Raw genomic sequence first — 26,517 nt, forward strand, 5'->3', positions numbered from 1 at the left:
ATGAGGCTCTCCAAGGTCTTGCAATGCATCTACAAGTTTATCCTCAAGGCCTTCCTTAGCAAGCCTTCTTAGGTCTCTATCACAGAAGCACTAGAATCTATGATGGACCACCCTTCAAAGCCATGAGGAATCAACTAATAAATAGTTATAGAGGGTCGCTAGAGAGATTTTTTTTGGGGGGGGGGGGGGGGGGGATGTGGTGGGTGTCGTTGGAAGAGGCTTCTTGCATCAATTTAGTTGTTTCCAGTGAAACGCACTTGCCTAAGATTAGTGGCAAATTAGCATTGTGATGGTCGTCAGAGGACAACAATGCAGATTGACTAGGCACACCAATGAAAGGATTCACGATGGCAGGGGAAACAAGGCAAACACTGGTTGCAGGTACTATTTGTCTTGTGGTAGAGCATAGGCGGAAAAAGGGAACCTGAACTCCTAATACCTTATAGAAAAGATATATTGAATGTTTGTTGTATGCCCACACATTCTCTTTATTTATAATGACATATTAGGGTACCATAAGATCAATCATAAATTCAAAAGAATCAATCTAAATGCCTAATTTGTAGTGACGTATAATGTGCTTTTCTAACACAATTAGTGTCATCTAATCTAGGAAGCAATATCAAGAGTGGTCTTTCTTGATTTTGGTTTCATTATATTTCCTAATTTCTTTCCTTAATTAGGGTTTGGTGTCCTATTGTGCTTGTGGCCATGGGCTTGTCCTAATAGTGCCACATTACTACTTGATCTAATTCTTGGAATTACAATTGACGAATAGAAAAGCAAATTGTATTATTGGAAATGAAATTTTAAGTAGTTGAATTACCAAGAGTTAAGATCAGCTATTTATAGCTATACTAAGACAAGAAACCTAACTAAGTGTAAGTAAGTTTGTTACAGTGTGACAGCTGCCACCTAACTGAAAAGAGAGAAAAAAACATGAGTGAAGTATACTCTAATACTTGGTGTAAGTAGGTTCTTGTGCATTACGTTTTCATCACGTTATAATGCTAATCAATTTAATATCCTATTATTCAGAGTTTTTATTGTCTCCTTTTACGTGTTACTTAACTAGAACTACACCATAAAAGCTAGTTGTTTTAGTTGGAAACCCAAGGCCTTAGAAACCTCACCCCGAATCCCATACTTTCCATGTGGGACCTCAAGTCCTATACCAATTGGATCATCCCATCCCACCACGCTTTGTATCTCTGGTGCTCATGCGGATTGTCTATGCACTAGCCCTTTGACTAATCTAATCTTGAGTGAATACTGCAATCCTGGAATCACCAGCCATGTCACTCTTGCAGTTGAAAGGCATGATGAAAAAGTTATGGCACCATTTGAAAAGAACTTTGGGAGAATCACACCACAAAAGCTAGCTATTATAGTTTGAGAGTTTAAGGCCCTATAAAAGGGAGCCAGCTGCATTGTAATTATGAAATTAATGGGCTACATTGTTAAGAGTCTTAGTTGCTGGACAAGGTCTGAGTGAGTTGAGTTACAACACTCAGCCACAAGGCTTTTATATATATAGACACAAGGTCATTGAGTACAAGAGATGAAAGAGGTCTGATTACAGAGAGAGAAAAGCAAGATTACATAGGGGAGAAGTGATGTGATCCTGGCTAGGGGTGGATCGCTTGATACAGGCTACGGAGATTTGGATGCAATGTTGTTAATGGCGGATGGCGGTTCATGGCGAAAAGCCAAAAATCTGCCATAAAAATATGGTGGATGGCGTAGCGGAAAATGGCGGATGTCATGGCGGACCAAAAAAAAAAATATACATATATATAAACTCATTGAAATTGAAAATAACAAAAGAGGACTGGACAGAAAAAATAAATTGTGGTGTCAAATAGGAAAAAAAATAAAAAATGGGACTGTCAAAAGTAAAAAGTGGGTGTCAATTAGCAAAAGGAAAAAAAGCTGCAGACACAAAAAAGGGGTGTCAAACAGCAAAAACAAAAAAAGGTATGAATATACACAGGAAAATATCGCAGTGGGAGGTTAGATCTTCCTTTCTTCTCAAAAGCTCATTCCGAACCTTTTGTAGACTCATTGTCGGCGCCTTCCGCTCTAGATCTTCAAAAGGAAGATCTGATTCGAGAGAATTTGCACCTTAGAAAGGGTGACCTCGCACAAGGCCAATCGGTCGCGGAAGTGCGAAACTGTCTTCGTGCGCATTGTCACCGTCGTTCGTGCCGGTGCTTGTCGCCGCCCTTCGTGCCAGTGCTCGTCGCCGCCATGGGGTCCTTGTTGTCAGCCCAACTCCCGAAAAAAACAAAAAGAAAATGCTATTTTCCGCCATGCCGCCATGGCGCCGCCATTCGAAACCCGCCACGCCACCGCTATTCGGTGGCGTTTTCTCAAAAAACCGCCACGCCTTTCCGTCATGGCGCCGCCGTGGCCGCTTTTTAACAACACTGTTTGGATGACGCCACTTCCAAAGAGGAAAGATAAGTCAGGGTAGACGCCTCAAGGATTATCTTGATAAGTCTGAGATTGGTTCAACAAGGAACCCAGAAAGAAACTCTCACCAAATTTTATGAAAATGCCAAAAGTTCCTTTTATTGAAAACAAAAACCATTACTTATAGCGTATCTGAACAAAAAGATAAAAATAGACATGACCCTGCAAAACAGTTTGGGCCAAAAAAATTTATAAATAAAAAATTAGAACATATTTATTATGGGCTTTCAGCAACAATTAATAGTCTTGATAGTGTCTCTGCCTCTGGGCCTTCATCCTTCTCCACTTGGGCCTTCATCATTCTCCACTCGGGGGCTTTGTCCTTCTCCACTTGGACCTTCGTCCTTTTCCACTTGGACCTTTAGCCTGTATTTGGTCACTTTCAGGATTCTCATCATTCCCTCCTTCTTGGAAAACATTTGCCCTCAAATGTCCAGGATCATCATCGGGTTCAAGTACCACTTCCTTCCTTTCCTTGTTGGCTTGCTTGTCATAACTTTCATTTTTCTTTGCAATTTGCACCTTCACTTGGTAATACAATCTTTTCACATACTCAACTTTGGCCTGTGCATCCTTATGCTGAGTCTCTTGGGGCTTGTTGTTGTAAGTTGGCCTGTTAGGCAAAGAAGCTTCTGGAAAGAGATCAACTTGATGCTCTATGCTTCTTGAAGGTGACAGTCCATGAGGAATCTTCTTGGGAAAAATATCTTTAAATTCCTACAATAAGGGTTGAACACTAGGAGAAACATAAATAGTTAACTGAACAGAATTATCACTCTCTCTTTTGTGTATGACTCCATCTCTCAAGTGTATCACTCTTCCTTTTTCTATTCCTCTGTGGTGCCTAACTATTGTCTCTCTCTTGTTCTCTCCTTATGATTTGGTCATCACACACTTCTCTAAGGGATAGAGGTTTAAGAATAATTTTCTGGTCATGGTGCTGGAAAGAAATTTTGTTGGTGAAGCCATCATGCACTGCTTTGGTGTCCTCTTCAATGTTGGCCCTCACTAGTGCCATCTCCATCTCCTTGTCCTCAACAATCAAACTTTTTTGGGATAATCTCTGGAGCTTCTGTCGCATGGTTCTACTGTAGCTAGTTGGAACATACCTCTTTTGCATAACCCTTCTCATCTCAGTCCATGTATCTATCTCCCGCCCTTCTTCTCTCTTCATTTCTCTTTGATTTTTCTTCCACCAAACAAGGGTATAGTATGAGAATGTAGTTGTTGCTAACTTCACCTTGTGCTCTTCAGAATAATCATTGTAGAAGAATGCATGTTGAATCTTCATCTCCCAGTCAAGGTAGGCGTCTGGGTCACTCCTGCTTTTAAAAGAGGATACATTGAGTTTTACTCCCTCAATTCTGTCTTGCCCCTCTATTCGGTTTGATTCATCATTGACCCTTTTGTTGCCACCATAAGGTCTCCTAGCATTTGAATTCATTTGGTGCTCTAATCTTTCTATTCGCCTGTAGAGCTCTTCATTGTTACGGTTCAACAAACGTTGCATTTGTGTAGTCATCGCTTCCAGTAATAAGCGCTGAGATCCGTCCAGTTGATGATATACACCACCATTGTCACCAGCTCCTGCCATGATTAAGGAACAAAGAATTTTGCAGTAATTTAAAAAAAAGATTTAGGACCTCACCACACTCTACTCGTGTTTCTCTTTTTGATGGTAGTTCACTCGTGTTTGATGTTGTCAATATCGGCTTTTGTGTGATGTTTTCACTCTTGGCTTTTACCACTCACTCCCTCTTAAGTTCCTGGATGAATAAATTTAGACACACAAGGTATATAACAGGAAAGACAGTTTAATTATCACAGACTGTGTAGCAGATTTAATTTGGATAACAAATCAGATTTGATTTTGGTTAACAGATTAAATTTGATTTGGATTTAGATTTAGATTTGATTTGGATAACAGATTAGACTTAATTTGGATAATAGATTGGATTTGATTTGGATAACAAATTTGATTTAGATAACAAATCTGATTTGGATAACAAATTTTGATTTGATTTAATTTGGATAACAGATCAGATTTGGATAACAAATAGAATAAATAAGGAAGATAACAAATAAGATAATAGATAAGATAACAGATAGAATAAAAAAGATTTGAATAATAGACTTGCCAAACAAAAAAAAAACGCCTTTAACTGCCTCAATTTCGTGTTCAAAGATCAAACACCCACTTTTTTTTTCTTTACTTCTCTTTTTTTTTTCAAAATTTCTGCAACTTTTTTTTTTAACTTGAAACAGAACTCAAACAGATTTTTTTTTTTTTGACAAAGTCTGAAAGAAACAAGGAACAAGAACAAAAACGTGACAAGAACAAGAACGAAACAAAGACACAAACAAGAACGCAACAAAACGCAAACAAGAAAACAAATAACAGAACAAGGACAAAAAACCAGAACGCAACAAGACCCAAACAAGAACGAAACAAGAATGCAAATAACAGAACAAGGACAAAACACGAACCTGGACAAATTACAAAGAAAAAAATAGGATAGGATAGAACCTGTATCAAGAGCCGAAGCTCTGATACCAGATGATGTGATCCTGGCTAGGGGCGGATCGCTTGATACAGGCTACGGAGATTTGGATGACGCCACTTCCAAAGAGGGAAGATAAGTCAGGGTAGACGCCACAAGGATTACCTTGATAAGTCTGAGATTGGTTCAACAAGGAACCCAGAGAGAAACTCACCAAATTTTATGAAAATGCCAAAAGTTCCTTTTATTGAAAACAAAAACCAATACTTATAGCGTATCTAAACAAAAAGATAAAAATAGACATGGGCCTTCAAAATAGATTCGGTAAAAAAAATTTATAAAAAAAATTAGAACATATTTATTATGGGCCTTCAACAACAATTAATAATCTTGATAGTGTCTTTGCCTCTGAATCTTCATCCTTCTTCACTCGGGGGCTTTGTCCTTCTCCTCTTGGACCTTCGTCCTTCTCCACTTGGGCCTTTAGCCTGTATTTGGCCAGTTTCAGGATTCTCATCAAGAAGCCTAAGTGAGTATATACAACTATAACAGCTTTATTGCTGTCACTAATACATCAGATAATATAATCTAACAAGAAAATGTAACATACTCTAATGCTCCCCCTCAAACGGGAGCATATAGATTGTATGCTCCAAGCTTGGAACATATGAACTGAAACATCAGAGGATGAAAACAAATTCAAGGTAGAGAGTTCCAGTGTACAAAATACAACACCAAATACTGAAAATTCTTCTCCTGAGCCATGATGCTGACCAGTCCAATACTTCATCTGAGCCATGATGAACTTCTTCTGATACTTCCTCAGACAGTGAGACCAAAACAAAGATCCTCAAACTCAGGTAACAATACAATGTCTTAACTAAAAAAACAATTCTTATTGAACCCCAAGGACAGTAACGAAGTCCATGATTGAGACAAAGACCGAACCATTGGATCTGGGACAAGGATGGGCCAGTGCATCTAAGACAACTCTAACAGTAATCTTTGCCCCAATAGTGACCCATGTGACCCTATTAAACACTAGTTATACTCTCTGTTTATTCCTTTATCTATGAATAATCTGTATTAACTTTATTTTCTGTTGCTCGTTGGAAATAAATTTACTTGTTTTGATTTCTTTGACCCTGGTAATATGGTGCAGAGTACTTGAAATCATGAAAAGGGACGCAGAGAAAGATCCCCGTACTAATCCGAATGCATTGCATGCTAGGCGTTTAATCAGCCAGGTTTTTCTTTATTTCAAGTTTCAAAATGTTATTTTCTTTTTTGAATGTTTCACTCTGGAATATTTGAAGATGGAATGATAGGAGCTCTTAGACCTATTATGGACAACATTGTTGACTTATCTGACATGAGTTCTAAAAGTGGCTTTTATTTTTTTTTCTTTGTAATATGGAATGACATACATATGTGCCAGCCTCTTATATCAACTAAACACTATCATATTTAACATTAGGTGGACCGAAAGTTGGTGAAGCAAACAGTGATGACATCAGTCTATGGAGTGACTTACATTGGGGCCAGGGACCAGATAAAGAGGAGGCTAAAGGAGCGTTGTGCCATTGAGGATGATGTAGAGCTGTTTGCTGCTTCCTGCTATGCAGCAAAAGTAAGAAAATTTGATTCAATAGAGTTGTATGTTAACATTTCTAAATCTATTCTATTATTTAGTTTACTTTTACTTATTAGTCATTATTTTATAGACCACTCTCACCGCTTTAGAAGAGATGTTTGAGGCTGCAAGGAGTATTATGGGTTGGCTAGGTGATTGTGCAAAGGTATGCCTAATTTTGTGGGATTATCATTGCTAAAAAAATTAGTGACTGATTTAACTGTTCATCGCTGCAAAATATAGCTAATGTGAACAGATGACTTGTGTATAATTTGTTATATCTATTATATTTGTCTTATCATTATTTGAATTGTTTGTTTATCAAGTTTATTTAAATTATGTATGTGTAATCTTATTCTCAAATATTTATGTTCATTTTTCAGATACAATTTGTTAGAAAATTTTGATAGACTATCAGGTCTTTTAGAAGTTTGTGGCTAACAACACTCACTCTGCCCTTATTTTTTTTTTTTCACAATTGAAGATTTTGTTTATTTTTTTTTATCAGCAAAGATAATAGTATATATATTAATGAGAAAGAAGTACCAGAGGTACTAAGTACATAGGTAGGTTACCATACACATGGTTCCATAGAGAAACTAATATAGTTTGTTTAGGAACCATATTATGGCTACATAAGTAATACATCTGCTAGAAATGCAATCGAAACCACCCACTACTGATACAAAAAACCTTGCCGGATTTGACTCGACTATTGATAAAAATGAATATTAAAATCTTTCTCCAAGTTTCTTAGCCACGACCAGATTAAGAACATAGCATCCTCTAACAGTTTGTTGACATTGAAGGATGCATTGGAGAATATAATACTATTTTGCATCTGCCAAATTGACCAAACTACAGCCATCCACCAGCTTCGCCACCTCTTAATCCTTATACCATCCACCTGTACATATGAGTGTTGGAGGAAATGATGTATCGGATTTGCCGGGAACACACTTTTAATGTTCACCCAAGCCATAGTTTCCCACCATATGGGTTGTATTTTCAAGCAATGAAAAAATAAATGGGATGCCTCTTCCTCCGAACAGCCACAAAAAGGGCATGATGAGTCCATGATCTGCACTTGTCTCCTCTGCAAATTTTTCTTTGTAGGTAGTCTATCTGAAAATAATCTCCAGGCAAATACAGCAATCCTACTAGGGATCTTCAGCTTCCATAACTCCACATAGCCCTCCTCCTTACTACCAACTGCTTTCCCCTCCCATAATAGCTGATAGGCACTATGGGTAGAATATGTGCCTGATTGATGACATATCCACTCCCATGCATCCTGTCCCTGCTGCTGAATATTCCTGTCTTGAACCTCTCCCAGGAAGTTGACAGCCGCCTCAATTTCGCATTCAAACAAAGGTCTTCTCTAGATAAAGTGCCACTCCCACCTATTGTCCATGTGAGATCCCATTTGCCGGATGGTCTGCTGTTGCTGTAATGAAATGCTGTAAAGTCGAGGGTATTTTTCTGCTAGAGATGTCTCCTGACATAGCCATCTATCCTTCCAAAATTTAATTCTGTCTCCAGCTCCTACCTTCCATCTAAATCCAGCTTGAATAGCCCTCCCTTGATATGATTGTTGTGTAGTCTTTTTTAAATCCCTCCACCAAGTTGATTCATTGGCTGCCCTTGCTTCATCCTCCAAACCCCTCCACCCGCCATATCTTGATTCCAATACTTTAGCCCAAAGCTCTCCTTGATTTTGTAAGAGATGCCACTTCCATTTGCCTAGTAGAGCCATGTTGAAAGTGTTGATGTCCTTGATACCAAGCCCTCCCCTTTCTTTCGGTAGGCACACCTTCTCCCATCTAATCCACAAAATCTTTTTTTGGTCAGACCCTCCTCCCCATAGGAATGTACGCTGTATTTTCACTAGCTTATCCACCACTGATTGAGGAACCCTGAAAAAAGAAAAGAAATAAATAGGTATTGATGTTAGTACTGACTTTATTAATGTCACTCTCCCCCCAAATGAAATGTGCCTTTGCTTCCATTTCGATAACTTTCTCTCACATTTACGGATAATTGAGTCCCACATGTGAAATCGCCTCAGGTTGGTCCCTATGGGTATACCCAGATATACAAATGGAAAAGCCAACAAACTACAATGCAAATAATTGGCCGCCTCTTGCTTCCATTGATCTGTCACTCCAAAAGCACCAAAACAACTCTTAGCGAAGTTGATCCTTAAACCAGAAACCAACTCAAATGACCTACGGATCACCTTAATAGCTTCTACATTCTCGTTGGCTGCTTCCCCAAAAAAGATCGTGTCATCAACATACTGTAAGATGCTGATGGGCACTCCATTTGCACCAACTAGAAAGGGCTTGTACAGATTTTCTTCCACTGCTCTCCTCATCAAACCATTCAAACCTTCAGCCGCAATATTGAATGAAAAAGGTGCCAATGGGTCTCCTTGCCTAAGACCCCTTTGCGGTATGAACTCAGCTGTTGGGCTACCATTCACTAAAACAGAAATAGATGTAGATTTGACACACCCTTCAATCCACTTTATCCATTTCAGACTGAAATCCATTCTCCTCATCATATACATCAGAAAATTCCATGAAACCGAATCGTATGCCTTTTCATAATCCACTTTGAAAACGAGGCATGATTTGTTGCTCCTCTTGGCCTCATCTATCACCTCATTTGCTATGAGTGCACTATGAAGTAGATGTCTCCCTTCAATGAAAGCAGATTGGGTCTCATTTATAATAAATGGCATTACCTCCTTCAATCTTTTAGCCAACAATTTTGCCACAATCTTGTACATGCAACCTATAAGGGAGATAGGCCGGTAATCATTCAAGGTGTGAGGATAAAGCACCTTGGGGATTAATGCTAAGAAAGATGCATTACAATCCCTAGGGAAGACACCGTTGGCATGAAATTCATCCAAAAAGCAAAGGATATCGGGTTTGAACAAGTGCCAGAACTTCTTTATGAACTTAAAATTGAAACCATCAGGACCCGGGCACCGCTCACTCCCATAGTCCCAAATAGCTTGCCTCACTTCCTCCTCCTGAAAAGACAGCCCCAGGATATTGTTCTGATGTTGGCTGATGGTCTGGAAATTAATACCATCCAGCCTGGGTCTACTGTGATCAGGTTCCTGGAATCTTTGTGAAAAGAAATCCCGGACCTCCTCCTTTACCTTTTGTGGTTCGTCTATCCATGTTCCATCAAGCATGACCCTTTTGATATAATTATTCCTGCGGTTAGCACTCATCAAAAGGTGGAAATAGCGTGAATTGCAATCACCCTCCTTGATCCATCTCGATCTCGCTTTCTGCCGCAACAAAGATTCATGAGCTTGGGCCGCTTGTCATAGGACTTCCTGTAATTGTTTCCTCTTTGTCTCTTCTTGTGAAGATAATTGTGTGTGGATTGTATCTTCCTCCAATTTATTTAATTCCAACTCTATTTTCTTGAACTTTGTAAAAGTGTCACCATACTTCTCCTTGTTCCAAGTCTTCATCCTCTGTTTTAATCTCTTGAATTTTTCTTTGAGCACATCCGCCCTAGCCAGGTTGTTGATGAGATGTCCAACTTTGATGAACAAGTTCCTTAAAGGAATTGTCTGATAACCAACAATCCAAAACCCTAAAAGGTTTAGGACCCCAGTCAACAACCTTGGATCGCAGGAGAATCGGATAATGATCTGAGAAATTCCTAGCAAGAGTAGTTTGGAAGCTTGCAGGCCATCTTCCAAGCCATTCCGGGGATACTAGAAACCTGTCCAATCTACTCCTTGAAGCACCATTAGATCTGTACCAAGTAAACTTTCTGCCCACGCACGAAATCTCTAAAACCTCCATATCATTTATCCATTCGTTGAATTCTTTTTTTTTTTTTTTTTTGCTCAGCAAAGATAATATTATATATATTTAACTTGGAGTACCAGAGGTACTAAATACAAAATAGAAGACACCATACAAAAGGTTCCACGATCAGACCTATATATTCTGAGGGAGAACCTTTTTATGCGTGCAAAATGAAAATGACATTTAATATCCCACAATGATCTATCCCCTACTGAAATAAAAACCCTGTCTAAAGCTACTAGACCATTGGTTAAAATGAATAGAGAAATCCTTCTCAAAGATTCTAAGCCAGGTCCAGAGGATGAATGTTGCATCTTCAAACAATTTATTAGCATTGAAGGCTGCATTAGAAAAGACTATGGAATTCCTTAGCTTCCAAATAGACCACATTAGTGCCATCCACCAGCATTGCCATCTCTTGATCCGAACACCATCCACTTGAATATCTATATATTGCTGGAAATGTTGTTTGGGGGTGAGGGGGGTAGCACCTTTTAAATTCAGCCAAGACATAGTTTCCCACCAAAGAGGCTGGATTTTGCTACAGTGTAGGAATAGGTGAGTTGCATCCTCCTCTTTATTTCTGCAAAAAGGGCATAATATGTCTGTGAGCTGCACTTGTCTCCGCTGTAAATTTAGCCTTGTAGGTAATCTATCCCTGAGTAGCCTCCATACAAAGACAGTTACTTTGCTTGGGACCTTTAAGGTCCATAATTTTGAATAACAATCATCCAGTATTCCAGATTCTAGTCCTTCCCCAAGCATACTATAAGCAGTATGAGCTGAATATTGACCAGTTGGATCTCCAAGCCACTCCCATCCATCAAAACCTTGTTGCTGAATAACCTTGTGTTGGACCTCAGTTAGGAAGCTGACTGCCCTATCAATTTCACTATCAAACAGCGGTCTTCTCCATGTAAAGTTCCATTCCCAGCCACTGTCCTTGTGACTTCCCATCTGTTGTATGAGCTGTTGCTGCTGAAGGGAAATTGAGTATAGTCTGGGAAGTTTTTCTGCTAGTGATTCCTCTCCACAAATCCACCTATCCTCCCAGAATTTAAATTTATCACCGCTGCCAACCTTCCACTTCATACCTTTCTGAAGAATCTGCCCCTGTTGAGAGTGAATTAAAGCCCTTTTTAGATCTCCCCACCAAACTGATTCAGCCCCCGCTCTTTTTACTTCGAATAAACCCCTCCATCCTCCATATTTGGATTCAAGGACTCTAGCCCATAATTCTCCTTTATGCTGCATGAGATTCCACATCCATTTTCCAAGCAATGCTAGATTAAACTGATTAATATCCTTAATGCCCAACCCGCCCTTTTCTTTTGGTAAACAAATTGACTTCCATGTCACCTATGCAATCTTATTGTGGTCCAAACCACCTCCCCACAGGAACCTACGCTGCACCCGCACCAATTTCTCCACCACTACTTTAGGAACCCTGAAAAAAGAAAAGAAATAAATCGGGATCGACGTTAGCACTGATTTTATTAATGTCACTCTCCCCCCCAAGGATATATGTTTTTGCTTCCACTTTGTTAACTTCCCCTCACATTTATGAATGATAGGGTCCCACAGCTATCATCGCCTCGGGTTTGCCCCTATTGGTATACCCAGATAAAGTAAAGGAAGGGCCAGCAATCTGCAGTTCAAGTAATTCGCTGCCTGATGTTCCCATTGTTGCGACTGGCCAAAAACTCCGAAACAACTTTTTGCAAAGTTGATCTTTAAACCAGAAGCTAGCTCAAACACCCTTAGGATAGTCTTGATTGCAATAGCATTCTCCATACTAGCCTCCCCAAAGAAAATTGTGTCATTGGCGTACTGAAGGATGCTAATGTTCACATTGTGTCTGCCTACTTGGAAGCCCTTGTACAGATTTTCTTGCTTAGCTTTCTTTAACAAGCCATTCAGACCTTCCGCCACCACATTGAACAAGAAAGGGGCCAAAGGATCCCCTTGTCTAATACCCCTACTAGGAATGAACTCAGCTGATGGATTGCCATTCACCAGAATTGAAATGGAGGCTGATTTCAAACACCCTTCTATCCATTTTACCCATTTAGAGCAGAAACCTGTTCTTTGCAGCATGTATAGTAAAAAATCCCAAGACATCGAGTCGTATGCCTTCTCGAAATCGACTTTGAATACAAGGCACGATTTGCTGTCCCTTTTTGCCTCTTCGATAACTTCATTCGCAATGAGCACGCTGTGTAAAAGGTATCTTCCCTCAATGAAAGCAGATTGAGTCTCATCAATGATGAAGGGCATCACCTTCTTCATTCTATTAGCCAACAGCTTTGATACTATTTTGTACATACAGCCTACTAAGGAAATAGGTTTGTAATCACACAAAAATAGTGGATCAGCCACCTTGGGAATGAGAGTTATGAAGGATGCGTTGCAGCCTCTAGGGAAGACACCATTAACATGGAATTCGTCTATGAAGCGAAGGATATCAGGTTTCAGAAGTTGCCAAAACTGTTTTATAAACTTGAAATTCACTCCATCGGGTCCTGGACTCTTGTCGCTTCCACAATCCCAAACAGCTTGTTTTACCTCCTCTTCTAGGAAGCGGCCAACCAACATGCCATTGTGGTGCTGAGATAGAGACTGAAAACAGATTCCGTCAAGCCTAATTCGGTGGGCATCTGGTTCCTGAAATTTCTGTGCAAAAAAGGATCTCACTTCCTCCTTCACCTTAATTGGATCAGCAATCCATGTTTCACCCGTCATGACTCCCTTAAGTAAGTTGTTTCTGCGATTAGCGTTCATCATCAAGTGAAAATACCGGGAATTACAATCACCTTGCTTGATCCACCTTATTCTTGCCTTTTGTCTCAACACCGATTCATGAGCTTGGGCAGCTACCCATAGAGCTTCCTGCAAATCTCTCCTTTGAGTCACTTCTTGGATAGTTAGCTGTCTATGAATTGTGTCCTCCTCTAGTTTATTTAATTCCTCTTCTATCTTCTTAACCTTCTTCAGAGTGTCTCCAAACTTCTCCCTATTCCAAGTCTTCAACCCTTGTTTGAGTCTCTTAATTTTTTGTTTGAGAACAAAGCCACCCCAACCTGTTTGCTGGTGGGGATAGTCAGCAATCAATCATCAACAAATTAAAAGAAATGGAGGTTAGAGACAAGAAAGAAGCAGAACGGAGGGGAACCAGTGATAATTGCCCATGAATATTATATCGTATAATGTTAGGGGACTAGGGAGGGGGGTGAAATGGGCAGGTATTCGAAGAATGATCAAGATGGAGAATGTCGATATGCTCTGTTTACAGGAGACAAAGAAGGAATTGATTGATAAAACTATGTGCCAATCATTGTGGGGAGATGGTGAGGTCAGTTGGGAGATGCAACAAGCTACTAATACAGCTGGAGGTATTCTTTGTTTATGGAGTGAAAGAACCTTTAAGCTACAGAATAAGATCATCGGCCATGGTTTCATTTTGCTAAGTGGGGAATGGATCAAAGAAGCATTGCCAATCAACATAGTCACAATATATTCACCTTGCGATATCCAAAATAAAAGGGCGCTGTGGGAGCAGATCAAACAGCTGAAAATAACACAGAATGGAGATATATGGTGCATCTTAGGTGACTTTAATAACATCAGGGATCCAGCGGAAAGATTTGGTACATGCCAAAGAGAGTCAGGGTTTAATAGCATCAAAGAATTCAATGATTGGATAGATGAATTGGAGGTTGTGGAAGCACCATGGGTGGGTCGCAGGTTCACTTGGTTTAGACCAAATGGGGCATCTCGGAGCAAGCTTGACAGATTCTTGATGTCTCTGAAATGGCTTGACAGATGGCCAGCAACTACCCAAATCACTCTTCCTAGTAATTTTTCGGACCACTGTCCAGTCATGCTTAGGTTCTCATCTATAGATTGTGGCCCGAAACCATTCAGAATTCTAGATTGTTGGTTGTCAGATGCCTCGTTGAATTCAGTCATGCTGCTATCTGTGGATGGCCTTTGGCCACACCCGAATCTCTCATTCGTGTCCCTGATTGAGTTGAAATCTCCCAAGATACACCACAGCCCCCCCAGGTGCTGCTTCTTTTAGCTGCCTCACAGAATCCCATAGAATTCTTTTATTATGGATATCGCAAGGTGAATAGATGGTGACTATATTGACTTGCTGCTCTTCTCTGGTCCACTCCCCCACCAGTAGTATAAAGCCATTTCTAGTAACTTTTCTCTGAAGCTTGAAGGATTTCTCACACCACATGCATAGTATATCACCTGCTGTGTTTGTAGCAGGCTGCATCTCCCATGACACTTCTGCATCCCCCCAAAGCGCCTGGCACAAAGCATTGTCGATGACTTCTTTTTTTGTTTCTTGAAGACACATCATGTCTACAGCCTACATCTTTCTCAACCTTCTAATGGCTGCCCATTTTACACCCCTCCCCAAGCCCCTGACATTGTATGAGACTATATTCATTAACTCCTTACATTGTCTCCCCTCCTTTCTGCTTCTGTCTTATCTCTTTCTTCCATTTGATTAATTTTTTCAAGGATTATTTTGTGGTCCTCCCCTCCTAAAACCCCCAATTGTTTAGCCTTACTCCATATATAAGCTGCCTCTTGATTGTGTTGACTTTCGGATTCTGAGTTTGTAGCTATGCCACCATCGCAATCAGCTGTTTCTTTGCTGTGAACCTGGCCGTCACAATGATGTAACCTTTGTTGTGCCTTGTATTGTGTGGACTGATTCTGTGGAATATCACCTAGCATATCAGTATCTGATGTTGGATCGTAAAGGCCCAAATGGGATTTCTTTTGGCCCCTCCTTCTTGAGTAAACCTGCCATCCATTTTCCCCTTCAGCCTTGCTGTTTTCAGAATTGAGACCCATGTTGTGTTCTTTTCCGTTGGGGGTGTGAAATAGCAAAAACTGTTGTTCTGGACTGAGGCCCATCCCTTTAGCTAGCCCACTAATTCCCTTATTATCCTGCTTCGTGAATATTTGTACACTTCTGTCTACCTATCTTTCTTTGTTTTTAAATTTGTCACATGGCTGCCAGCTGTCATCACCTATAGACTCATCACTTGCATGCATTGGGTTAGCTGTCCCGATAGTTCCCCCCTTCTCCACATTTCCTTTTCGGTGAGAATTCTGAATCCCTGTCACAGCTTTAGAGTCATCCACGCGTTGTGGTTGCCAGTGTTTGGCTGCGGAGTCACCATTGTCAGTGACCGTTGCTTTCCCCCTTTGGGTATCCTGCTGACCCACCTCAGATTGTTGCTGGTTTCCGCCTAATGTCCTCCAGTTTTCGTCCATACCCAGTGGGTATGTGCAATTGCTTCGTCCCGTGGATAAACCAGTTGTCCACTGGGTTTCGAATGCCTTTGTCCCCGACCAGTCCCCCTTCTGACGGTGTTGAAGCTCCTCGAAACACCCCTTTTCCGGCGAGGCGAGTGTGTTGCAGTCCAGGTGGATGTCGTCGGAGTTGATCTCCTCCGACGATCCTCCTATGCTTCGATCGCGCCCGTTATGGTCACGGCAAACGCCCCTGCGCTCTTCAGCTACATGTACCTTGAAAGTTTCGCCACGAATGACTACGTCAATGGTGTGTTGTATCATTGGCCGCCATGGGATCTTGATGAGCACCCTTGCTCTGTTCAATCGCCGTTTATCCTCCACATCGTCGTCCAAGTCAACCATATCCCCCATTACCGCCAGCATCTTCTGAATATGTTTCACACTCCAGACTTGTAATGGAATTCCCCACACATGAACCCAGGTCAGCCTACTCCCAACTTTTACATTCGGGCTCCATCTCTCCATGGAATAGAATAACGGTGTGTCTCCGTTCGTTCCGTCCTTCATGATTTGTTTGGCGACCTCGTCAGTAAGGCCGAAGAGTAACACTTGGTCGTCTCCTATGTATTTGGGCTTTAAGTCCATCCCTATCCACCACCATACCTCATCCTCCAGTGTCTCGAAAATGGCTGGGTTTTTTAATCTCCCTATCCACGCATCTTCCAACCAATTTGTGTCTTCTGGCCCGATGTCGATGTGAATCGAGGAAGTTGAGGGTCCACGACTATGTGGTAGACTGTTGGGGACTGTTCGATGCCTCAGTACCCAGTTGGTATGTGTTAACGCGTGCAGGTAGGATACTGGTGTTGTTTGGTCTTGTCTGGCGCGAATACCCTCTGTTTGAGGCTTTACTTTTTGATTCAGCGATTTACTGCCTACATCTTCCTTCCTTGGCTTCTCCCTTCCGTACTTAGGGATATTGACATATAGCTTCAATTCACCTATTACAACCTTGTCCAGCTGCCGTGCCGTGTATTGTGTGTCTCGTATTTCTTTGAATCTGACAAAACCATACCTTCTGCCGTTGTAATTTCTTTGATTTGGTATGAAGATCTCCCTGACGTCCCCCCATTTCTTAAAGTGGTACCATAAATCCTTTTCTGTAATGTCATCTCCAAAACGAGTAAAGTAGAAGGATGTGATATCCTTGTTATCTCTCCAATTTGTCACAGCATAGTGTTGCTGGGCTTTTCCTCTGTTACCGGCGTAGACCTTGTTGAATGTTTTTGTATTTTTATCTATATTTGGTAACCTAGTTGGTAAGCTTGTTCAGAAGGGCAGCAGTGAATTGTCACTGTCATTGCCCTTCTCTCTCTCTCTTGTACTCAATATATATGTAACCTTTTGAAATGAATAAAGCAATGTGAGAAAGGAGGCTGTTTTCCCTCCTTCAATTTCAAGTTGGCATCAGAGCGGGTTCGTCCGCCATCCGTCGTTGCGCCGTCCGCCGCCGCCGGCCGTCGCCATCTCCGGCCAGTTTTCTTCGGCGATACCAGGGTTGAAATCACCTTGGAAAGCACGACCTACCCCTGGAAGTCGTGCCGCCAGAGGAGCCTCCACGCGCCATCACGCGTCGCCTTTCTCACGCGCGTGAAGCCCACGCGCCGCCGTGCGGTCACCGGAATTGCGCCGCGCCGCCACCAGTCTGCTCGTCGGCCTCTTCTGAGTCCGTTCCAGCCCTTAGTTTCCAGTTTTGTCGCTTGGAACGTATCACCCCACTCTTCTCTCCTTTTTACTCCTTTTGGGTTTCATCTTGTGGGTCAAAATGGCTGCTTCTGGACCCGTTTTCTCCTTCTTTGGGACTCCGACAATCACTATTGCTAAGCTGAACTGGAAAAATTATCCCTCATGGTCTGCTTCCGTGGAGCTTTGGTTTCTTGGCCAAGGACATCATGACCACTTGGAGAAACCTTTCGATTCCGTTCCAAATGACAAGAGACCTGAATGGGAGAAGCTTGACTATCAGCTCTGCGCTGTATTATGGCAATCAGTTGAGCCGGATATTTTGGAAATACTTAGATCCTTTAAAACGTGTTGTTCTTTTTCGAAGAAGGCTCAAGAAATCTTTGCTAACGATATCCAAAGTCTGTTTGACGCAACCATGAAAGTTACAGCCCTCAAGCAAACTAGTCATGACATGATCGCTCATGTGGGTAAGGCTCGAGCTGCCATAGAAGAGCTAAGAAAGTTCCTTGTAGCTGATTCATTGGAAGAAGTGAACAGGAAACTTGACAAGTTCTATATGGTCCTTATTTTGAGGAGCTTACATTCAGACTTTGATCATGTTCATGATCAAGTACTTGCTGGGGATCAAGTTCCATCTATGGATTCCCTCATCACTAGACTTCTCCGCGTGCCTCATTTATTGAAGGATGAGAATCCTACCGATGGTGTGGAGACGTCAGCCATGGTTGCGTCTCGAGGAAAAGGAGGCAGCCGCAACAACAGAGGAGGTTGGAGTGAAAGGGGTGGACGTCCTCATTGCACTTATTGCAAGAGGATGGGTCACACTCAAGAGAATTGTTATTCGTTGCATGGGTTTCCTGACAAGGTCGCACAAGTCTCTAAATCAAAGAAGGTAGAGTCTAGATTTTCTGATGAGGAGTATCAAGAGTATTTGAAGCTTAAATCCGAGAAACCCAGTAACCAAGCTCAATCCTCATCTGTACCATGTTTTTCAACAGCTTGTATCTCTGAATCCATTGAAGGTTCTAGTCCTTGGAAACTCGACTCAGGTGCCTCTGATCATATTTCTGGTAATAAGTCCTCCTTTTCATCCTTCTCTTTTCCAAAAATTCTTCACCTTGTTACTGTAGCCAACGGTTCCAAAGTTGCGTCTCAAGGAAGTGGTCAAGTTTCATTATCTCCTTCTATGAAATTGAACTCTGTGTTATTCATTTCTCAGTGTCCTTATAATCTAATTTCATTAAGTCAGTTAACTCGTTCGTTAAATTGTTCAGTAACCTTTACTGCTAATTCGTTTGTTATTCAGGAACGTGGAACGGGGCGACTGATTGGAGAAGAACATGAATCACGAGGACTTTACTACTTGGAATTGAGTCCACCTGGGCTTGTTTTGCAATCTCAAAGCCCAAACTTTTGCATGATCGTCTAGGTCACCCAAGTTTACCAAAATTGAAGATGATGGTTCCTAGTCTCAAGAATCTTCGAGTCTTAGATTGTGAGTCTTGTCAACTAGGAAAACATGTCAGGTCGTGATTTCCTCAAACTGTACAAAGATGTAACTCTCTCTACCATTCATTATGATATTTGGGGACCAAGTCGTGTTACATCTTTTGGTTTTCGATATTTTGTAACCTTCATTGATGAATTCTCCAGATGTACTTGGGTTTATTTAATGAAAGACAGATCTGAACTTTTGCCTATATTCGTGTCTTTCTACAATGAGATTGAGAATCAATTTGGAAAAACAATTAAAATTTTCAGGAGTGATAATGCAAAAAAATATTTCTCTCATGACCTTTCTTCTTTTTTGTCTTCTAAAGGTATTCTACATCAGTCCACATGTCCTCACACACTACAACAAAATGGCATAGCAGAAAGGAAGAATCGTCATCTTCTTGAAACTGCATGTTCCCTAATGCTAAATTCAAATGCTCCTACACATCATTAGGGAGATGCAGTGCCTACTGCTTTTTTCCTAATCAATAGGATGCCCTCTTCTTCTCTTGAAAATCAAATCCCTCACTCAATTGTCTTTCCTCATGATCCACTATTTCATGTCTCTCCTAAAGTGTTTGGTTGTACTTGTTTTGTCCATGATTTGTCTCCTGGTTTAGACAAACTCTTTGCTGGGTCAGTCAAATGTGTCTTCTTGGGTTATTCTCGTCTTAAAAGAGGGTTACAAATGTTATTCTCCAACCATGAGACGATACTACATGTTTGCAGATGTAACCTTCTTTGAAGACACACCCTTCTTCTCACCCTCCGCAGATCATTCTTCGTCTCTCCAGGAAGTTCTTCCTGTTCCTTCTCCTTGTCCTTTAGATGACTCAGACCAAAATGTCAGTGTTGTTCCATCTTCCTCACCAAATTCACCTGAAGATGTATCTTCACCTTTGATTACATATCAACCCAGGACAATGCAGATTGGATTTTCAGTACCTGAAACTTCTCCTCGTGATTCTCGCTCTTCTTCAACCAGTCCTCCACTCATGGATCCTTCCACTTCTTCTCATTCTGACTCACATTGGCCCATTGCCATCAGGGAAGGTACTCGCTTTACTCGTAATCCTCATCCTTTTTATAATTTCTTTAGTTATCACCGTTTGTCTTCTTCATATAGTTCCTTTGTTTTCTCATTGTCCTCCATTACTATTCCTTCTACTGTCCGTGAGGCACTTGATCATCCTGGCTGGAGATAGGCTATGATTGATGAGATGCAGGCTCTTGAAAATAATGGTACTTGGGAGCTTGTTCCTCTTCCTCCTGGTAAGACCACTGTGGGTTGTAGATGGGTCTACACTGTTAAAGTTGGGCCCAATGGTCAGGTTGATCGGCTTAAGGCTCGCTTGGTGGCTAAGGGCTACACACAGGTATATGGCATTGTTTACTGTGATACTTTCTCTCCTGTAGCCAAACTCAACATTGTTCGTCTGTTTCTTGCTATGGCTGCTATTCGTCACTGGCCCCTTTATCAACTTGATATTAAGAATGCCTTCCTCCACGGTGATCTTGACGAGGATATTTATATGGAGCAACCTCCTGGGTTTGTTGCTCAGGGGGAGTATGGTCTTGTGTGTAAGCTTCATCGATCTCTCTATGGGTTGATGCAATCTCCTCGTGCTTGGTTTGGTAAATTTAGTCATGTTGTTCAAATGCTTGGACAGAAACGAAGTGAAGCTGATCACTCTGTATTTTATTGTCATACATCTCCTGGAAAATGTGTTTATCTAATGATCTATGTTGATGATATAGTGATTACAGGGAATGATACTACTACGATCACCCAGCTAAAAGAACACCTATTCAGTCATTTCCAGACCAAAGATCTAGGTTCTTTGAAGTATTTCCTTGGTATTGAAGTGGCTCAATCAGGAGATGGTGTTGTGATCTCTCAAAGGAAGTATGCTCTTGATATTTTAGAAGAAACAGGTATGCAGAATTGTAGACCTGTTGAAAGTCCTATGGATCCAAATCTGAAGCTCATGGTAGATCAAAGTGAAGTTTATCTTGACCCCGAGAGATATAGGAGGCTTGTGGGAAAACTCATTTACCTTACCATTACCAGACCTGATATCTCCTTTGCTGTGGGAGTGGTTAGCCAATTTATGCAGAATCCTCATTTGGACCATTGGAATGCAGTCATGCGTATCCTGAGATATGTTAAAAAAACTCCTGGTCAAGGGTTGTTGTATGAAGACAAGGGTAAGACACAACTATGGGGATATTGTGATGCTGATTGGGCTGGTTGTCCCATGGATAGAAGGTCTACATCAGGCTATTGTGTCTTCATTGGAGGAAATCTTATTTCTTGGAAAAGCAAGAAACAAACAGTTGTTGCTCGATCCAGTGCACAAGCTGAATATTGGTCTATGGCTATGGTTACTTGTGAGCTCATGTGGATTAAACAATTTCTGCAGGAATTGAGGTTTTGTGAAGAGTTGCAAATGAAGTTGTATTGTGATAATCAGGCTGCTCTTCATATTGTCTCAAACCCAGTTTTTCATGAAAGGACTAAGCACATAGAGATTGATTGTCATTTCATTCGAGAGAAGCTTTTGTCCAAGGAGATTGTCACTGAGTTTATTGGTTCTAATGATCAGCCAACGAATATTTTGACTAAGTCCTTAAGAGGACCCAAAATTCAAACTATATGTTCCAAGCTTGGTGCATATGATGTATATGCTCCAGCTTGAGGGGGAGTGTTGAATGTTTTTGTATTTTTATCTATATTTGGTAACCTAGTTGGTAAGCTTGTTCCGAAGGGTAGCAGTGAGTTGTCATTGTCATTGCCCTTCTCTCTCTCTCTTGTACTCAATATATATGTAACCTTTTGAAATGAATAAAGCAATGTGAGAAAGGAGACTGTTTTCCCTCCTTCAATTTCAAGTGACCCGTGGGGTTTCCTCCCCGTGGCTCACTCTCTTTCCTCTATACCTATCTCTCTACCACCCAGTGTTTCTCTCTCTACTTTTGTTTATTTTTGTTGGTGTTTGAATTTACGATTCTACACTTCCCTCTTTTATTAGGAGCTTAGTTACCTTCTACATGTCAGCCAAAGAACATTCTAATAGTGACCTTGAAGATAGTGCAAGAGTTAGAGAAATTTATGCAATGTAGGTTATTTTCTTTTGTTAGAGATTTGCACCTTGCCAAGCCATGCCATTTCATCCATGATTACTTTTGGCATGTTTTGCACACACTATTTTTGGACCATTTTTCTATGTGTTGAATTGAGAGAGATAGAATGGAATTGCTTGAGTAAATGACACTTATTGTGATATAATTTACTAGGCTACGAATAAGTGAGTGTTATTTCCTAGACACTAATTCCGGTGAAAGCTAATTGCACATAAACTGCATTTGATTATTCTAAGACTCCCCCTCCAGCTAAAGCTTACAATGCATTAACCACGTCACAAATAAACCTTTCAAGAACAAATGGAAATATAATATGATCTACACTAAACATGCTGTAGAGGCAACACAGATGGAATTAGACTAGAAAATAACCATTGTATACTCTATTAAAGTCTCTGTTAGAAAAGGCAGTACAATTAAATGGATAGAAAATTGTCTCAAACCAAACATAGTGCACTGCTGATGAAAGAGGTCTCAACTGGTAACTACACAGTGTGTGAGAATAGAGGGAGCAATAAAGCCTTTGCGGAATTCTATTGAAGGGTGACAACATTTGGAGGATGGTGTAACTAAATTTGAGGTAGCAGTTGGAGATTGAATCAGCTGATAATGTGATGCCAGTTGGAGATTGATGCAACTCAGAATGAGGTAGCAGCAAGAAATTGACAAAGCAGGGTTGTGTTTGGTACTATCTTCAATAGACAAAAAAAGAAGGTATCTCATAAAGAGGTACTAGGAGGACTATCTCACCAGAAAAGGGGTATGGTAGATGAAGGTAATTGAGTGGAAGGTAGACTAGATTGAACAGCTATAAGGCTGAGTATGGAAAGTGTGTTTCATTTAAGGTAACATCCTTAGAGATACTATTTTTTTTTTTTTTACTCAGCAAAAGTAGTATTGTATTATATGATAGTCAGTACAAGTTGTACTGATAAAATTACACATTGGGCCAAAATAGCAGGACTATGGTTCCCTAATATAGAATATCTAAATTGAATTAGGAAACCATAATTCTGGCAGTTTGCTTGGCCCATAACTACCCAACATACATATAGGTTCCCCCCCTAATCACCTAAATGCCTCTTTCATATTGCTGGACCAGTGTTGAAATGATATGTCAAAATCCTTATTCAGATTTTTTTGCCAAGTCCAGCAAAGAAAAACTGCATCGTCCAGTATCTTGCTACCGTTAAAGTTGTCCCCCTTCAAAAACAATGTTATTTCAATGCTGCCAAATACTCCTGGTCAAGGAGATCCACCAGCATTTCCAAATCTGAGAGCTATAGCCTTTTTGATTCCAAAGCACGTGATGGAGGAAATGCAATCTTGGGCTCTGAGGAAGTGGTCCTGAGGATTTTGTCCACGATATTGATTCCCACCAGAGTGGCATTACCTTGCTGCAACAAAAGAATCGGTGTGTTGCATCCTCATCTGTATATTTGCAGAAAGGACATGTGGGATCATTTATTTTCACATTTTGCCTGCACAAGTTCATTTTTGTTGGTAATCTGTCCCTGAGTAGTCTCCATGCGAAAAATGCAGCTTTACTAGGGGCCTTGACCTTCCACAACTCAGTAAAAACACCATCCTGATTTTTATCAGTTTGGGTTGACATAAGCATCCTTAGAGATACTATAATGGGTGCATTTTATACTTTGCGATAAATGATTATTGAAATCATTAAATCATTACACACACACACTTCTTGTTACAACGACAAAGCTATGAATAGTGTAAAGAATGGATTGAATCCAACTTAATCTCAAAAGTTAGCTTAAGGGAGGAGGACTACCTAAGTTGCTGCATCTGTAGTAAAGGGCATAAAAGTGGAATAATCCACAATCAAATGATCAAGCTTACCAAGATATGTCTGCATGTCTATGTTTTCCAACTTAATATTCATTAAGCTAGTGAGTACACTGTAGAAACGATGGACATTGTTGGAGGAAACTTCCTTGGCCTTTCTCCACACATCATAGCAGGTTGTAAAAGCCTGGTACTGTGCCTGAAGGTTGGGAATACGAGAGAACCATAGCACGCTGCATAAAGAGGGTCAATTTACTTCCATCCGGCTTGATTTTAGATTGGAACATCCATCAGTTTGTTGGTTAGGTGATCTGCACGACCTTGGCCTTGGAACCACAACTAAACAGAAGCGGCCCAAGTGCTATAGTTCACTATGCCAGTTGATTTTTCGCACGGGATTAGGGGAACAATGGTGAATGTAACGGGCAGCTGAACTGAGAGGTCATGAGAAATTCACTGAAAAAGTGACAAATAGGGGGTTGGGAAGGTGCCAAATAGTCGCTGATGAGTGGGAATACCAGAAGGTGGCTCACGCGCCGGTGAAGAAACGGCATGTGGCGATGGACAACGGTGGGTTAGGTGGTGTTTTGGTCGTCAGAGGGAGGCAACTTTGGGGGTGTGGTCGTGTCGGGGTAAGGGGGTCTCGGTGGAATAGAGACCTGTAACTATTTGTGTTACTGTTCACACAAACAGGAGAGAACACACGTTGAGAAAGAAAAATAGGGAGGAAAAAAATTTAACCTAGCTCTATGATACCCCATAGAAGGGGTTTATTGTAATTGTGTGTTGTGTCACACATGTATACTCTTATTTATTATTGAATAACAGTACAATTTAGGGAAACATAATAAAGACTATTAATGACAATAATCCCTAATTATCAGCTAATGATAATTACTTAATTATAGTGATCAAATTGTATCTTCAATAGACATTTGTTGGAACAAAGTATGGAATGAGTAATACCTTGTGAACAAAGTTGGAATCATGCAATGTATGAGGAAGAAAGGAGTTTCTTCAAAGAATGTGACATCTGCAAACATATAGTATTGTTTGTTGACTGGGGTGTAACAGCAATACCTTTTTGAAGTCTAGAATATCCCATGCAGACACATTTGCTAGCTCTAGCAGAAAGCTTGTTTAAACCTAGAGAGACATCACAATCAATGCAAGTATAACAAAAACAATGAGGAGGAATATGAAACAATGGTTCTTTAGGATATAAAATAGAACGAGGAACTTTATTATTAAAAGATGAATAAGGCATTCGGTTTATTAATTGGTAGTTAAACTACAACACCCTAATGATATACAAGAACATTTGCTTGTAGTAATATTCTAGCAGTTTCAACTAGGTGCTTATTTTTTCTTTTTGCTATTCCATTTTGTTGTGGTGTAATGTAAGGGGATGAGACAAGTAGATTCATGCAAGATACATTAGTAATAAAGGAAAGCTTAGAAGTTAAAAAAAAAATATTCTTTGGCATTTTCACTTCAAATAATTTTGTTTTCTTTTTTAAATTTTGATTTCATTAAAAAGTTAATAAAAATTAATATTCTAGATTGTTCTTTCATCAAATACACCCAAGTGCATTGAGAAAATTCATAAAGTGATAGAATATTTGCCAAAGAAGATACATGACTTGGACCCCATATATCTGAATGAATAGAAGGAAAACAAAATTAAATCTACTTTCAATAAGTTTTGGAAAAGAAGAGTGGACATGTTTGACTAATTAACAAGACTCAATCTATCATTTGCATTTTCTCAAGACTAGAGACCATTTGTTTTAACTGACAAATTTGGATGACCTAGATGATCATGAAGAAGCTTTAGAGATGGAGTAGTACCAACAAGACACAAAAAGTTGATTCTATATAGTAGATACTTCATGATTCATCTCCTACGTAATCATTTGACTTGTATCATGTTCTTGTATATGACAAAGGAGTTGACATCTAATGTTATTGAGCATTTTAGAGATCAAGTTAATTGACTGAAAAATATAAATTAAAGAGACAATTAGTGCTGAATAGGACTTATGTAAAGTTTAAAAAAGGAGAGGGGGAAACTTGACCATTCCTTCTAGAATCCTTATTTGAATAGATGTGTAGTTTCTAACAATCACCATGGCATGTTGGCATCATTTAGTTGAAACTTCTTTTCAATGATTTTTTGGCAAAGATCTTGAAAAACTTCGTATTTCATAGAATGGTGGTGGCACAATCCACGATGGTGTCATAATTTCTAGAGAAATTATACCATGGACATCCTTGAGGAATCAGGCCTATTATATGGCAAGCTTGTTGATACACCTATAAATCCAAGTATCAAGCTTTTTGCCAAATTAGGGGATATTGCCAAATTTCAATTCAAATGGCAACTAGCGTATATATTAACTAGGTCATTGGGTAAGTTACATGTGACAGGCACGGTTCATATGTTTTATATGCTCTGTCTTGTCTTATTATTCTCCGCATCTACAATTGAGTTTTGCCATGTAGTTTAGCTACACATTTTACCACATGCCATTTTTTTTATTTCTCTCAACAAATGCTAAAGGCATTGAATGTGATACAAAAATTGTAT

The 26,517-nt window shown here is 40.3% G+C and overlaps 2 protein-coding genes across 2 annotated transcripts in view; both read left to right on the forward strand.

The window, feature by feature from the left end:
- LOC114391283 (DNA-directed RNA polymerase 1B, mitochondrial-like) overlaps positions 1-26,517 on the forward strand; it is a 45,110-nt gene that overhangs the window by 15,420 nt on the left and 3,173 nt on the right. Inside the window, exons 12-14 of the mRNA XM_028352370.1 lie at positions 6,139-6,223; positions 6,454-6,606; positions 6,701-6,775. Coding sequence (XP_028208171.1) covers positions 6,139-6,223; positions 6,454-6,606; positions 6,701-6,775 — 313 coding nt within the window. The remainder of the gene's footprint in view (positions 1-6,138; positions 6,224-6,453; positions 6,607-6,700; positions 6,776-26,517) is intronic.
- Positions 17,549-18,943, forward strand: LOC114391284. Its single transcript, XM_028352371.1, has one exon. It carries the CDS (start codon positions 17,563-17,565, stop codon positions 18,910-18,912), a length of 1,350 nt encoding a protein of 449 aa, XP_028208172.1. The 5' UTR covers positions 17,549-17,562; the 3' UTR covers positions 18,913-18,943.

This window comes from Glycine soja, chromosome 16 (assembly GCF_004193775.1).
Source record: "Glycine soja cultivar W05 chromosome 16, ASM419377v2, whole genome shotgun sequence".
In the NCBI taxonomy this organism is placed as follows: Eukaryota; Viridiplantae; Streptophyta; class Magnoliopsida; order Fabales; family Fabaceae; genus Glycine; species Glycine soja.